At 44.7% G+C, this 15,488-nt stretch overlaps 1 protein-coding gene across 2 annotated transcripts in view; it reads left to right on the forward strand.

Annotated features, from left to right (window-relative positions):
* VCL (vinculin) overlaps positions 1–15,488 on the forward strand; it is a 304,948-nt gene that overhangs the window by 166,441 nt on the left and 123,019 nt on the right. For both annotated transcript variants that reach the window (XM_069240838.1, XM_069240837.1), the window contains exons 14-15: positions 1,297–1,446; positions 3,483–3,591. In XM_069240838.1, the coding sequence (XP_069096939.1) occupies positions 1,297–1,446; positions 3,483–3,591 (259 nt within the window). The remainder of the gene's footprint in view (positions 1–1,296; positions 1,447–3,482; positions 3,592–15,488) is intronic.

Below are 15,488 nucleotides of genomic sequence, written 5' to 3' on the forward strand. Positions count from 1 at the left end.
AATGCAAGGCAATTTTTAGAAATAGTCCATGATATTGTCATGCCATCTTGTTCTGTACTCACCCCAAGTAATGTCAATCACTCTGAGATTAAGATTTGAGCCATCTGAGTCTGTGCCTGCCCTGCCCTCAAATGCTAAGGCTGGCTTCTTTCACCCCATACATAAGTGGAGTATGTTGAAGGGGTTCTGTGTCATGGCAAACCTAGCAAATCAATCTTGTGTAATCACTAAAGCAAGCAGATTCTGCAGCAAAGACAGACTCCTAGAGACCTACATCAGAAATGAATGCATTCCGTGCAGACCGTGAAAGAGAAGGAATCCAGGATCAAAGCATATACATTATCTCAAAATATAAATACATAAAAGCCCAGGCTTCTGATTAAAGAAGGTATGCACTTTTAGCATGGTTGCACATAGCTAATGGGGCCATGGAAAAGAACACTGAAAAAACAGAGCTTGTGTCTAGGCTGTGGGAATTCTGTAGGAGTTGTGAAATCACGACCTGTGCATGATCTCGGGGAATACAAAAAAAACCTATCATTAAAAACCTATCCATACAGGAATGCAAGCTTATATAATTTCTCCACCATACAAGAATTTCAAGACAGGATATTTGGAACTTATAGGAATTCAAGACTTTAGATTTCCAGGGAAGACCGAAAGTAAATGTGCTGATTCCAAATCACCAAACAACACCGTCATGTAGCCACAGTGTAGATTCCAGTTACCCTAATTTTCAGCATAAAACAAGAAAGTAGAGTGGCTTCTGTCTCTTGTTTATGGAATGGGATTCGGTTTTTCTTACAGAATAGGTATAATTTTCAAACAACTAACAATGTGCCACTCTACCAATGCATTGTGCTAAATAAACTCCAAAGAACACAATATGGCTCAACTTAATTTCTAATCAGAAAGCCCCATTTGTAATAAGGATAATTTGCAACCTCTTGCATCCACTCCAAAGAACTATCATTTGAATCAAGAGTATCGTAACTTTGGTAGTTAAGGATCATATTTAAAAAACTAAAAAAACTTTGGTACAAAGTGAACCGAAGTCTGCATATCAGTAGTGGTGCCCCTTTTAAAAAAAAGTAAATACTGCTTAGCCAACTTCTACACACTCTCACCTACCTTCCTCGCTATTCTCACCTCCCTTTTCTCTCTTGTGGCCTTCTCCCTGCTGTGACATTTGTTTCTGGCCTTGTCTCTATTTTGCTCTGTCCATATATCCACCCAACAGTCATTTCTAGTTCTCTGCTGTTGATAACTGTGTCTTGCTTTCTTCTGTTGAAATAGGTGTTTAACGAACGGGCGGCTAACTTTGAGAACCACGCAGCTCGGCTTGGAGCTACAGCAGATAAAGCAGCAGCTGTTGGAACTGCTAATATCGCTACAGTAGAAGGCATCCAAGCCACGGTCAAGACATCCAGAGAACTAACTCCCCAGGTGGGTTGGCCCTCACAGCACCAGTTGCCTGGATTATTGTGTATGATTTTGGATCAGTACCCCAGCAGAGCCACCTGATTTTCTTTTGGTGGAAAAGGTGTAAACAGCCTATTTATCACACATTATGTCTTTTACGGTAACGTGTGATTTTATTTTATTTTGTATAGATTTTTTTTTTTATTATTATTTTTTTTTTAATACTGTATCCTCCAAGTCTCCTTTTGATAGTTTTACCAAAGAATGAGTGTTTTCATAGGACATCTTAGAGTGAAATCTCATTGAGCTAGAAGGCAGTGACCCCACACTGGGGGCTGTCAGTACTTAAGTGACATCACACTGGGAGCTGTCATTGCTGCTTTGACAACAAAATGGAACCACCCTTGCATCAGTGGTTGTACATAAGGAAGATTTCCTCCGGTTGTGCATTTCCCCATCTAGAAGCGGTGTTCATTGGCAGTATATGGTCTTATTCTACTCTCTGAGCGATTGTGATCCCAACCAGCCATCGTAGTTCAGGAGGTCAGACTTGTTAACAATAAGGGACTTTTTATTTTAGATCTAAACTTTAAGTTGTTTATAGACAATGTTAAATAAAGGCTCTAGGTGGTAGGGAAGGACTAGTAAGGCAATAAGAAGTATATGTGTATGTGTAAAAGAAAAAACACTGTCTTACTTTGTTCTACAACACTGAACAGATTTGTGAGATGTCTTGCTTTCAGTGGAAAATCTAGGGGAGGAGGCCAGATAAGATCAAATATATGAATGTTATTTCTACTTTCCAAAATGTACATTTGTCTTCCCTAACAAAAATGCCTTTAACTGTGAACAACCACTATGGGATGCGAAAGCTGATCTGCAATATTCACCCCCAAAAATGGGATTGCTGTCACACGTGCACACTACCGTTCAGTGAATCTTATTGTAAAAAATATTTACTTTTGAAAACATAACGCTATTTGTGTTTGAATTTGCAGTAGGCAGCTGTTCACTACAGGGAATTAATTGACTTTCAGAAAGGGATGAAAAATAAAAAAATTACTTGGTTTGGGGCCAGTTAAAGAGCCAACCCTCATACCTCTTATTTTTTTTATCACATGGTGCCTTTAACGTTTGAATATTCGGTTAGTGAATTAAACCCTTGTCTGACTGTCATAAATTATTGTAAATGTTTATGAACATTGACACTACAGATACAGTTGCTATATTTCTGTTTTAAAAGCTTGAACATTTGTTGCGTGGCCTAAGCAAGCGGTTGTTCGCTGTGGGATGGGTCTGAGTTGTCCTCGTGATGTAACCCACCCACTGGTTTGGACAGTAGAAGCTTCTGAATCGATAATAAATACAGGCCACAGTGTTGCAGCAAACAGTCCCAAGAGAGCTTTCATCCCAACGCCATCTCATGACTAAGCTAGAGAAGAAAGTCATATAAAAACACAATGCAGTCTGTCATTGTCGGGCCTACTGCGTTGCGAGTAATAAAAATAAAAGTTTGTTTGAAAGTGAAAATCTGATGCTCCAAACCAAAAGTCTTTCTAATCCTCTCCGGAAATCAAAGTCCTCCCTGAAGAAAGGTACAAAATATGAAAAACATAGTAGAATTTAAGGTACTTCATAAAAAATGATCAGTAATTTATATTTCGGGCTGGTTTTCAGAAACAAAAGGTATTAAACTTTGCATGAGCAGAATTTGTCACTGGGTTTAGAACACAATTAAGCTAGTTCACATTGTGTGCCGGAGTGCCCCCCCACCAAACCCCCAATCCATTTGTGAGGTAATGAGTGAACAGGAAAGGAAACAATGCATCTGAGGAATGTGTCAATCCAGAAAAGTGTATTTCTTTAATTAGGCCAAGGAGCCTCAGAATAGAAATCATTGACCCCAAAGTTAGAAACAAATTGGGGAAAAAAGTAGGAGGTGGTGGTGTTCATCAAAGCTATAAGACTGTGGTAGCTTGATAGATGCATCCTGGGATTTTTTTCATTTTTGTAGCACATATTATCCATTCCAGCACTCACAGATACTTTCTTGTTGGCAGGTGGTGTCTGCAGCACGCATCCTCCTCCGGAACCCAGGAAACCAGGCTGCTTATGAGCACTTTGAGACCATGAAGAATCAATGGATTGATAATGTGGAGAAGATGACTGGTATGGAGATATGTCTCATGTTCGTGTGCTTGATCACTGACATTTGATGACCTCTTGCATTCCCATGGTTATTGATGTGTTTTGTCTACTGCATGCAAGCGTACCTTAGTAATATTTGTTGCATTTAGAGCATAAGGATAATTGTGTGATGCCATCTTTGGTCCTACGCTGTGCAAGTTTGTGGTCGTGTGTGTCTTATTCGTGTGGCTTGTGGATTGTTTACTGGAAAATACAAATACCTAGTGTATGTTGCTCGTTGTGGCGAGCTGTGGATGATTGTAATTGAGTGTGTGTGTTTGGGTGTGCACTCACTAGCTGGACACCTTTAGCAAGTCTTGTACATGTGATATGTTGGAAGCTAAAAGTTTACACCTGGTATCCCTAAGCCACACGTATCAATGCTTCCCAATGGGATTTACAAGTTACTTACTCTGTGTGATCACTTCTGCTGGAGTCATGAATTCTGGCATTCAAGGTTTACTCTAGGACATTGAAGTAGGTGAGGAACACAAACTCTGTGTCCAGTCAGACCTGTTAAGTCTCTGAAAAATAGGTAATTTTGCCATAACATTGAAGATACATGTGGTTCAATAATATGTTATTTGGAGCAACTGTACTAATGAACACAGACACATGTATTACTGCAATGCAAAGGTCAAATTCAGGTTTATTACCACAATACAGGAAGAGTGACATTGTAAGAATATTAATGTTCGATGGCATCTGTCGCTGTAGATACACATGTTGTGCATAGCCCGCCATCTGGTGTTGGGTCGGAGTGTTACAAGTTGTTTTTCTTCGAAGAAGTCTTTCGAGTCACGGGACCGAGGGACTCCTCCTCTTTGTCTCCATTGCGCATGGGCGTCGACTCCATCTTCGATTGTTTTCTTTCCGCCATCGGGTTCGGACGTGTTCCTTTCGCTCCGGGTTTCGGAACGGAAAGTTGGCCAAATATCGGAAAAATTACGTCGGTATTGTTGCGTTCGGGATCGGCTTAGTTAGGATCGACACCGATTCGAAGAGTGAAGAGCTCCGGTACCCTCCGGGGTAGTTTTCGATCCCCCTTCGGGGCCTGGTCGGCCCGACCACGTGTAAACCAACGCTGATGGAACGGACCCCGTTCCGTTTCTGTCCTAAATGCCACAACAAATTCCCGTATACAGACCAACATTTGGTCTGTAACCTGTGCCTGTCACCTGAGCACAGTGAAGAGACTTGCGAGGCCTGTTGTGCGTTCCGGTCCCGAAAAACACTCCGTGACCGTCGAGCCAGAAGACTGCAGATGGCGTCCACGCCGACAGCTCACCGAGAGTTCGAGGAACAAGAGGAAGAAGAACCCTTCTCGTTCAATGATTCGGCCTCCGAGGAATTCAACGACCAAAGAACTGTGAGTAAGACGTCGAAGCCAGCACACAAGAAAAGTGACAAGGCCCAGGGGACGCCACTGCCATCAGGCCATGGCTCGACCCTTAAACTCGGTGACCGGCCGTCGGCACCGAAAAAGGCCGAAATGGTGCCGAGATCGTCCGACTCCGGTCGAGACACCGGCGCGCAGCCTTCTCGGGACCGAGAAAGTGCTGCTGAAAAACATCGGCGCAGAGATAGCGGAGCCGAAACTGCCTGACGCAGAGACGGCGGCACCGAGGAAGATCGACGCCGAGAGGGTTCGACTCCGAAAAAGAAGAAGGTCACCTCGGAGCCGAAAAAGAGTACAGACAGGGTTTTGGTGCCGAAACAACCCGCAACCGACCCAACTACCGGTTCCTATTCAGAGGAGCAATCACTGTCCTCTCAGATGCGAAAGCATAGATTTGAGGAAGAGTTGCAATCCACCGAAGTGGACCACACTCAGAAACGTATTTTTATACAGGAAGGAACAGGGAAAATAAGCACCCTTCCCCCTATTAGGAGGAAAAGGAGACTGGAGTTTCAATCAAACCAAGCACCACAATTAAAAATGGTGAAAAAGGTAACTCCGCCACCCTCTCAAAAGGTAACTCCGCCACCCTCTCCTCCACCTGTAGCTAACGTTTCACCGGCTCAAACTCCATCCCATTCCCCGGCTCACACCACCATGAGCCAAGGTGATCAGGACCAAGACGCTTGGGACTTATACGACGCCCCAGTGTCGGACAACAGTCCAGAGGCATATCCTACAAAGCCCTCACCACCGGAAGATGGCACAGCATACTCACAAGTGGTGGCTAGAGCAGCAGAGTTCCACAACGTGTCCCTACACTCGGAACCAGTCGAGGATGACTTCTTATTCAACACCCTCTCTTCCACCCATAGCTCCTACCAAAGCCTGCCTATGCTCCCAGGAATGCTTCGGCACGCAAAGGAAATCTTCAAGGAGCCGGTCAAGAGCAGAGCTATAACACCGAGAGTGGACAAGAAATATAAAGCACCTCCTACAGACCCTGCTTTCATCACCTCACAGCTGCCACCAGATTCCGTCGTAGTAGGAGCAGCTCGCAAGAGAGCCAACTCCCACACATCTGGGGATGCACCGCCCCCAGATAAAGAGAGCCGCAAGTTCGATGCAGCCGGAAAGAGAGTCGCAGTACAAGCTGCAAACCAGTGGCGCATCGCTAACTCTCAAGCACTACTTGCGCGCTATGACAGAGCCCATTGGGACGAGATGCAACACCTCATTGAGCATCTACCCAAAGAGCTACAGAAGAGGGCGAAACAGGTGGTTGAGGAAGGACAGAACATATCTAATACTCAGATACGCTCCTCTATGGATGCAGCGGACACGGCTGCGAGAACAATTAACACTTCTGTGACTTTAAGAAGGCACGCATGGCTACGAACGTCTGGTTTTAAACCAGAGATACAGCAGGCAGTGCTCAATATGCCATTCAATGAGAAACAACTTTTCGGACCAGAAGTAGACACGGCGATTGAGAAACTCAAAAAGGACACTGACACTGCTAAAGCCATGGGCGCACTCTACTCCCCGCAGAGCAGAGGCACTTACAACACCTTCCGCAAAACAACCTTTAGAGGGGGGTTTCGGGGTCAAGCCACACAAGCCAGCACCTAACAGGCAACACCGTCCAGCTACCAGGGACAGTACCAAAGGGGGGGCTTTCGGGGCCAATACAGAGGACAATTCCCTAGGAATAGGGGAAGATTTCAAAGCCCCAAAACCCCTACAACCAAACAGTGACTCACACGTCACTCATCCCCTCCACACAACACCAGTGGGGGGAAGAATAGGTCAGTATTACCAAGCATGGGAGGAAATAACTACAGACACTTGGGTCTTAGCAATTATCCAACATGGTTATTGCATAGAATTCCTACAAATCCCTCCAAATATACCACCAAAAGCACAGAGTTTATCAAAACAACATTCAGACCTTCTGGAAATAGAAGTTCAAGCACTATTGCAAAAGAACGCAATAGAACTAGTACCAAACACACAAATAAACACAGGAGTTTATTCACTGTACTTCCTAATACCAAAAAAGGACAAAACACTGAGACCAATCCTAGACCTCAGAACACTAAACACCTACATCAAATCAGAACACTTCCACATGGTCACGCTACAAGAAGTGTTACCATTGCTAAAGCAACAGGACTACATGACAACCTTAGATCTCAAAGACGCGTATTTCCACATACCAATACATCCGTCCCACAGGAAATACCTAAGGTTCGTATTCAAAGGAATACATTACCAATTCAAGGTATTGCCCTTGGGTTTAACAACTGCACCAAGAGTCTTCACAAAGTGCCTAGCAGTAGTGGCTGCACACATCAGAAGGCAGCAAATACACGTATTCCCGTATCTAGACGACTGGCTAATCAAGACCGACTCACTGACAAGGTGCTCGCACCACACAGATCAGGTCATGCAAACCCTCTACAAACTCTGTTTCACCATCAACTATGCAAAATCACACATTCTGCCGTCCAAGGTACAACAATACCTAGGAGCCACAATAGATACAACAAAGGGAATAGCCACTCCAAGTCCACAAAGGGTTAAAAATTTCCAAAAGATTATACAACGCATGTATCCAACACAAAAGATACAGGCGAAGATGATATTACAACTACTAGGCATGATGTCCTCATGCATAGCCATTGTCCCACACACAAGGTTGCATATGCGTCCCTTACAACAGTGCCTAGCATCACAATGGTCTCAAGCACAGGGTCAGCTTCTAGATCTGGTGTTGATAGACCGCCTAACATACCTCTCGCTTCTATGGTGGAACAACATAAATTTAAACAAAGGTCGGCCTTTCCAAGACCCAGTGCCACAATACGTGATAACAACAGATGCTTCCATGACAGGGTGGGGAGCACACCTCAATCACCACAGCATACAAGGACAATGGGACGTACATCAAAGAAAGCTGCATATAAATCACCTCGAACTACTAGCAGTTTTCCAAGCATTAAAAGCATTTCAACCAATCATAACTCACAAATACATTCTTGTCAAAACAGAAAACATGACAACAATGTATTATCTAAACAAACAGGGAGGGACACACTCAACACAGCTGTGCCTGCTGGCACAAAAAATATGGCAATGGGCAATTCACAACCACATTCGCCTAATAGCACAGTTTATTCCAGGGATCCAGAATCAACTTGCAGACAATCTCTCTCGAGATCACCAACAGGTCCGCGAGTGGGAAATTCACACCCAAATTCTAAACACTTACTTCAAACGTTGGGGAACACCTCAAATAGACTTGTTTGCAACAAAGGAGAACGCAAAATGCCAACACTTCGCATCCAGATACCCACACAGGCAGTCTCAAGGCAATGCCCTATGGATGAACTGGTCAGGGATATTTGCATACGCTTTTCCCCCTCTCCCTCTCCTTCCATATCTAGTAAACAAATTGAGTCAAAACAAACTCAAACTCATACTGATAGCACCAACGTGGGCAAGGCAACCATGGTACACAACACTGCTAGACCTATCAGTAGTACCCCACGTCAAGTTGCCCAACAAGCCAGATCTGTTAACGCAACACAAACAACAGATCAGGCATCCAAACCCAGCATCGCTGAATCTAGCAATCTGGCTCCTGAAATCCTAGAATTCGGACACTTAAACCTCACACAAGAATGTATGGAAGTCATAAAGCAAGCCAGAAGACCGTCCACTAGACACTGCTATGCAAGCAAATGGAAAAGATTTGTTTGCTATTGCCATCATAATCAAATTCAACCATTACACGCGTCTCCAAAAGATGTAGTGGGTTACTTACTACACTTACAAAAATCAAACCTGGCCTTCTCTTCCATTAAGATACACTTGGCAGCAATATCTGCATACTTGCAGATTACCCATTCAACTTCACTATTTAGGATACCTGTCATTAAAGCATTTATGGAAGGCTTTAAAAGAATTATACCACCAAGGACACCACCCGTTCCTTCATGGAACCTCAACATCGTCTTAACAAGACTCATGGGTCCACCCTTTGAACCTATGCACTCTTGCGAAATCCAATTCCTAACATGGAAAGTCGCATTTCTCATCGCCATCACATCTCTGAGAAGAGTAAGTGAAATTCAGGCGTTTACAATACAAGAACCTTTTATCCAACTACACAAAAATAAAGTAGTCCTAAGGACCAATCCTAAATTTTTGCCAAAGGTTATTTCACCGTTCCACCTAAATCAAACGGTAGAGCTACCAGTGTTCTTCCCACAGCCAGATTCCATAGCTGAAAGGGCACTACATACATTAGACGTCAAAAGAGCACTAATGTACTACATCGACAGAACTAAAAACATCAGAAAAACGAAACAACTGTTTATTGCATTTCAAAAACCTCACGCAGGAAACCCAATATCGAAACAGGGTATAGCCAGATGGATAGTTAAGTGCATCCAAATCTGCTACCTTAAAGCAAAAAGACAACTGCCCATTACACCAAGGGCACACTCAACCAGAAAGAAAGGCGCTACCATGGCCTTCCTAGGGAATATTCCAATGCACGAAATATGTAAGGCAGCCACATGGTCTACGCCTCACACATTTACCAAGCACTACTGTGTAGACGTGCTATCCGCACAACAAGCCACAGTAGGTCAAGCCGTACTAAGAACCTTATTTCAGACTACTTCCACTCCTACAGGCTGAGCCACCGCTTTTGGGGAGATAACTGCTTACTAGTCTATGCACAACATGTGTATCTACAGCGACAGATGCCATCGAACTGAAAATGTCACTTACCCAGTGTACATCTGTTCGTGGCATCAGTCGCTGAAGATTCACATGTGCCCACCCACCTCCACGGGAGCCTGTAGCCGTTTGGAAGTTAGCTTCAACTTTGTACATTTGTAAATATATTAAATCTTAGTTAGGTACATACTTATTCACTCCATTGCATGGGCACTATTACTAACAAACAACTCCTACCTCACCCTCTGCGGGGAAAACAATCAAAGATGGAGTCGACGCCCATGCGCAATGGAGACAAAGAGGAGGAGTCCCTCAGTCCCGTGACTCGAAAGACTTCTTCGAAGAAAAACAACTTGTAACACTCCGACCCAACACCAGATGGCGGGCTATGCACAACATGTGAATCTTCAGCGACTGATGCCACGAACAGATGTACACTGGGTAAGTGACATTTTCATACTGCCTCACATTGTGCATGCAGCACTTTACACAGTGGCACAAACCTAAGTCAGGAGGCTGCTTCAATGGGATGTTGCCTTTTTGTGAAAATGTAACCCCTTGAATCCTGGTTTTGGTTAAATGCCTTTTTTTTTATTAAAACAAAGATATATGAAAAATGGCATAGCATAAACCGTTTATGCAGATATAGAGTATAATAATATGCTGTCTATTACTGTTGCTGGGAGTGGGACTACATGACCAAATCAAGGCTTTGCCTCTTGTGAGTGATGACCACTCCCCACGCTCAACAATTGTAATGAAGAATACACTAGGCTTGGTGGATCTGACTCCATCACCCTTGATTTAGTGATAAGACACCACCCTCAACAATATGCGGCCAAATACATAGCACAGTAAAACTAAAAATAGTAACTGGGACCACTCAAGAACTGAGTTGTTGACCAATGACAAGTTAAAGAGTTTTATTACAAATTAAGATAAGCAGCACAAATAAATCCATGATTGACACGAAGGCTCATATATTGAAGTGCAAAGTCAGAAATTAGAATTGTCAGGTTCCAATAACGGACATTAACAGCATTTCTAAAGGTAAAATACAATGGTATGAGTAAATTCAAAGTCTAGCCAATATGAACAGAGTTCTGTGGTAAAAATAAAGCCCAAATTGGCAATGTTTTGTGAGGAAAAGTAGTAGTCACCCCCACCCACACAATACCAGGTCTTTTGTACAATTTTTATGCATAAACAATGAGGATAACTGTGGATTCAGGATAGCGTGATTATCAATAGTAAAATTGAGACAGATTACAAAATGGGTCGTCACAAGTAAGTCAGTAGCACTATCTCACTATAGTCCGAAATCTTCAGTTACCTTCCAAAGCAACATAAATCTGAAGATTCCAAACATAACATGAACCATTCTTCTACAAAGACTAGTACATTAATGTGCTAGCAAACCGGTATCCTCACTTACAACAGCAAAGTCCTTCACAAAAAGTTACATCACAGACACAATGTTAAGCTTCATTCACAATACATGCTCTCTAATGAATCAGACAATTACGTCACAGTGCACAGCGCTCCGCCAAAACTGTGGAGTGAAGATTCGCAGTGGGGACATTGAGAAGGGGAAAGAAGTAAGATGAGAAGAACACTAGAAACTGCATGTTCGATGGCATCTGTCGCTGTAGATACGCATGTTCTGCAATAGCTCGCCATCTGGTGTTGGGCCGGAGTGTTACAAGTTGTTTTTCTTCGAAGAAGTCTTTCGAGTCACGGGACCGAGTGACTCCTCCTTTTGTCTCCATTGCGCATGGGCGTCGACTCCATCCTCGATTGTTTTTTTTCCGCCATCGGGTTCGGACGTGTTCCTGTCGCTCCGAGTTTCGGAACAGAAAAAATAGTTAATTTCGGAAGATTTTCGTCGGTATTGTTGCGTTCGGGATCGGCATACTTACATTCAACACCGCATCGAAGATCGAAGAGCTCCGGTGCCCTTCGGGGTAATTTTTCGATCCTCCGTCGGGGCCTGGTCGGCCCGACCGCGTGCTGAAGAACGCCGATGGAACGGACCCCGTTCCGTTTCTGCCCCAAATGCCACAATAAATACCCCTACACAGACCAACACTTGGTCTGCAACCTGTGCCTGTCACCTGAGCACAGCGAAGACACCTGCGAGGCCTGTCGTGCGTTCCGGTCCCGAAAAACACTCCGAGACCGTCGAGCCAGAAGACTTCAAATGGCGTCCGCACCGACAGCCCGACGGGAGTTCGAGGAACAGGAAGAGGAAGGTACCTTCTCGATCCAAGACTCAGACTCCGAAGGATTCGACGATACACAAACCGTGAGTAAGACGTCGAAAACCACACAAAGAAACATTTACAAGGCCCAGGGGACGCCACTGCCACCAGGCCATGGCTCAACCCATAAAATCGGTGACCGACCGTCGGCACCGAAAAAGGCCCAAACAGTGCCGAGATCGTCCGACTCCGGTCGAGACACCGGCACGCAGCCTTCTCGGGACCGAGAAAGTGCTGGAGACAAGCCTCGACACCGAGATGCCGGTGTGGACACGGCTCGACGCCGAGACAGCGGCACCGAAACAGATCGACGCCGAGAGGTTTCGGCCCCGAAAAGGAAAAAAGTCACCTCGGAGCCGAAAAAACACGCAGACAAAGTTTCGACGCCGAAACAAACTGCAAGCGACCCAGCTTCAGGCTCTTATACAGAAGAGCACTCGCTAACCTCCCAAATGCAGAAGCATAGGTTTGAGGAAGAGCTACAAGCAACTGATGCGGACCATACGCAAAAGCGTATCTTCATTCAGCAGGGGACAGGAAAAATAAGCACCCTTCCCCCCATTAGGAGAAAGAGAAGGTTGGAGTTCCAGACGGAACAAGCACCACAACCAAAAGTGGTGAAAAGAGTTACACCACCACCCTCTCCTCCGCCCGTGATTAACGTTTCACCAGCACAAACGCCATCACACTCCCCAGCTCACACCACCATGAGCCAGGGTGACCAAGACCAGGACGCATGGGACCTATACGACGCCCCAGTGTCAGATAACAGCCCAGAGGCATACCCTACAAAACCATCTCCACCAGAAGACAGCACTGCGTACTCTCAGGTGGTGGCTAGAGCAGCACAATTTCACAACGTAAGCCTCCACTCAGAACAGGTCGAGGATGATTTCTTGTTCAACACACTCTCCTCCACCCACAGCTCCTACCAAAGCCTGCCTATGCTCCCTGGTATGCTCCGGCACGCAAAAGACATATTTAAGGACCCGGTCAAAAGTAGGGCAATCACACCAAGGGTGGAAAAAAAGTATAAGCCACCTCCTACAGACCCGGCTTTCATCACAACACAGCTGCCACCAGACTCTGTTGTTGTAGGAGCAGCTAGGAAAAGGGCCAACTCTCACACATCTGGAGATGCACCACCCCCAGATAAAGAAAGCCGCAAGTTTGATGCAGCTGGTAAAAGAGTCGCAGCACAAGCTGCAAACCAGTGGCGCATCGCGAACTCCCAGGCACTACTTGCGCGCTATGACAGAGCCCACTGGGACGAGATGCAACATCTCATTGAACATCTGCCCAAAGACTTCCAAAATAGGGCAAAACAAGTGGTTGAGGAGGGACAGGCCATCTCCAACAACCAGATCCGCTCCTCCATGGACGCTGCAGATACAGCTGCACGGACAATTAATACATCTGTAACTATCAGAAGGCATGCATGGCTCCGAACGTCTGGATTTAAACCAGAGATCCAACAAGCAGTTCTCAATATGCCTTTTAATGAAAAAGAACTGTTCGGTCCAGAAGTGGACACAGCGATTGAGAAACTCAAAAAAGATACGGACACTGCCAAAGCCATGGGCGCACTCTACTCCCCGCAGAGCAGAGGGAATTACAGCTCATTCCGTAAAACGCCCTTTCGAGGGGGGTTTCGGGGTCAAAGCACACAAGCCAGCACCTCACAAGCCACACCGTCCAGTTACCAAGGACAGTATAGAGGAGGTTTTCGGGGACAATATAGAGGAGGGCAATTCCCTAGAAATAGAGGAAGATTACAAAGCCCCAAAACCCCTACTACTAAACAGTGACTCACATGTCACTCACCCCCTCCACACAACACCAGTGGGGGGACGAATAGGTCATTATTACAGAGCATGGGAGAAAATCACTACAGACACTTGGGTTCTAGCAATTATCCAACATGGTTACTGCATAGAATTTCTACAGTTCCCTCCAAACATACCACCAAAAGCACAAAATTTAACAACACACCATTCCAATCTCCTAGAGATAGAAGTGCAGGCACTATTGCAAAAGAATGCAATCGAATTAGTGCCAAACACACAAATAAACACAGGAGTTTACTCACTGTACTTTCTGATACCAAAGAAGGACAAAACACTGAGACCAATCCTAGACCTCAGAGTAGTCAACACTTTCATCAAATCAGACCACTTCCACATGGTCACACTACAAGAAGTATTGCCATTGCTAGAGCTGCACGACTACATGGCAACTTTAGACCTCAAGGATGCTTATTTCCATATACCAATTCACCCATCGCACAGGAAATACCTAAGGTTTGTATTCAAAGGAATACATTACCAATTCAAGGTACTGCCTTTCGGATTAACAACCGCACCAAGAGTCTTTACCAAATGTCTAGCGGTAGTCGCTGCACACATCAGAAGGCAGCAAATACATGTGTTCCCATATCTAGACGACTGGCTAATCAAGGCCCATTCGTTAATAGAGTGCTCAAATCACACAAATCATATCATACAAACCCTCTTCAAACTAGGGTTCACCGTCAATTTCACAAAATCCAAAATTCGGCCACGCAAGGTACAACAATACCTGGGAGCCATAATAGACACATCAAAAGGAGTAGCCACTCCAAGTCCACAAAGAATTCAAAATTTCAACACCATCATACAACGCATGTATCCAACACAAAAGATACAAGCAAAGATGGTATTACAACTCCTAGGCATGATGTCATCATGCATAGCCATTGTCCCAAACGCAAGACTGCACATGAGGCCCTTACAACAATGCCTAGCATCACAGTGGTCTCAAGCACAGGGTCACCTTCTAGATCTGGTGTTAATAGACCGCCAAACTTACCTCTCGCTTCTGTGGTGGAACAACATAAATTTAAACAAGGGGCGGCCTTTCCAAGACCCAGTGCCACAATACGTAATAACAACAGATGCTTCCATGACAGGGTGGGGAGCACACCTCGATCAACACAGCATACAAGGACAATGGAACGTACATCAAACAAAACTGCATATCAATCACCTAGAACTTCTTGCAGTTTTTCAAGCACTAAAAGCTTTCCAACCAATAATAGTTCACAAATACATTCTCGTCAAAACAGACAACATGACAACAATGTATTATCTAAACAAGCAGGGAGGGACGCACTCCACGCAGTTAAGCATGTTAGCACAAAAAATTTGGCATTGGGCAATTCACAACCAAATTCGCCTAATTGCACAGTTTATACCAGGGATGCAAAATCAACTCGCAGACAATCTCTCTCGAGATCACCAACAGGTCCACGAATGGGAAATTCACCCCCAAATACTGAACACTTATTTCAAACTCTGGGGAACACCTCAGATAGACTTGTTTGCGACAAGGGAGAACGCAAAATGCCAAAACTTCGCATCCAGATACCCACACAAACAATCCCAAGGCAATGCCCTATGGATGAACTGGTCAGGGATATTTGCTTACGC

This window comes from Pleurodeles waltl, chromosome 6, assembly GCF_031143425.1.
Source record: "Pleurodeles waltl isolate 20211129_DDA chromosome 6, aPleWal1.hap1.20221129, whole genome shotgun sequence".
Lineage (NCBI taxonomy): Eukaryota > Metazoa > Chordata > Amphibia > Caudata > Salamandridae > Pleurodeles > Pleurodeles waltl.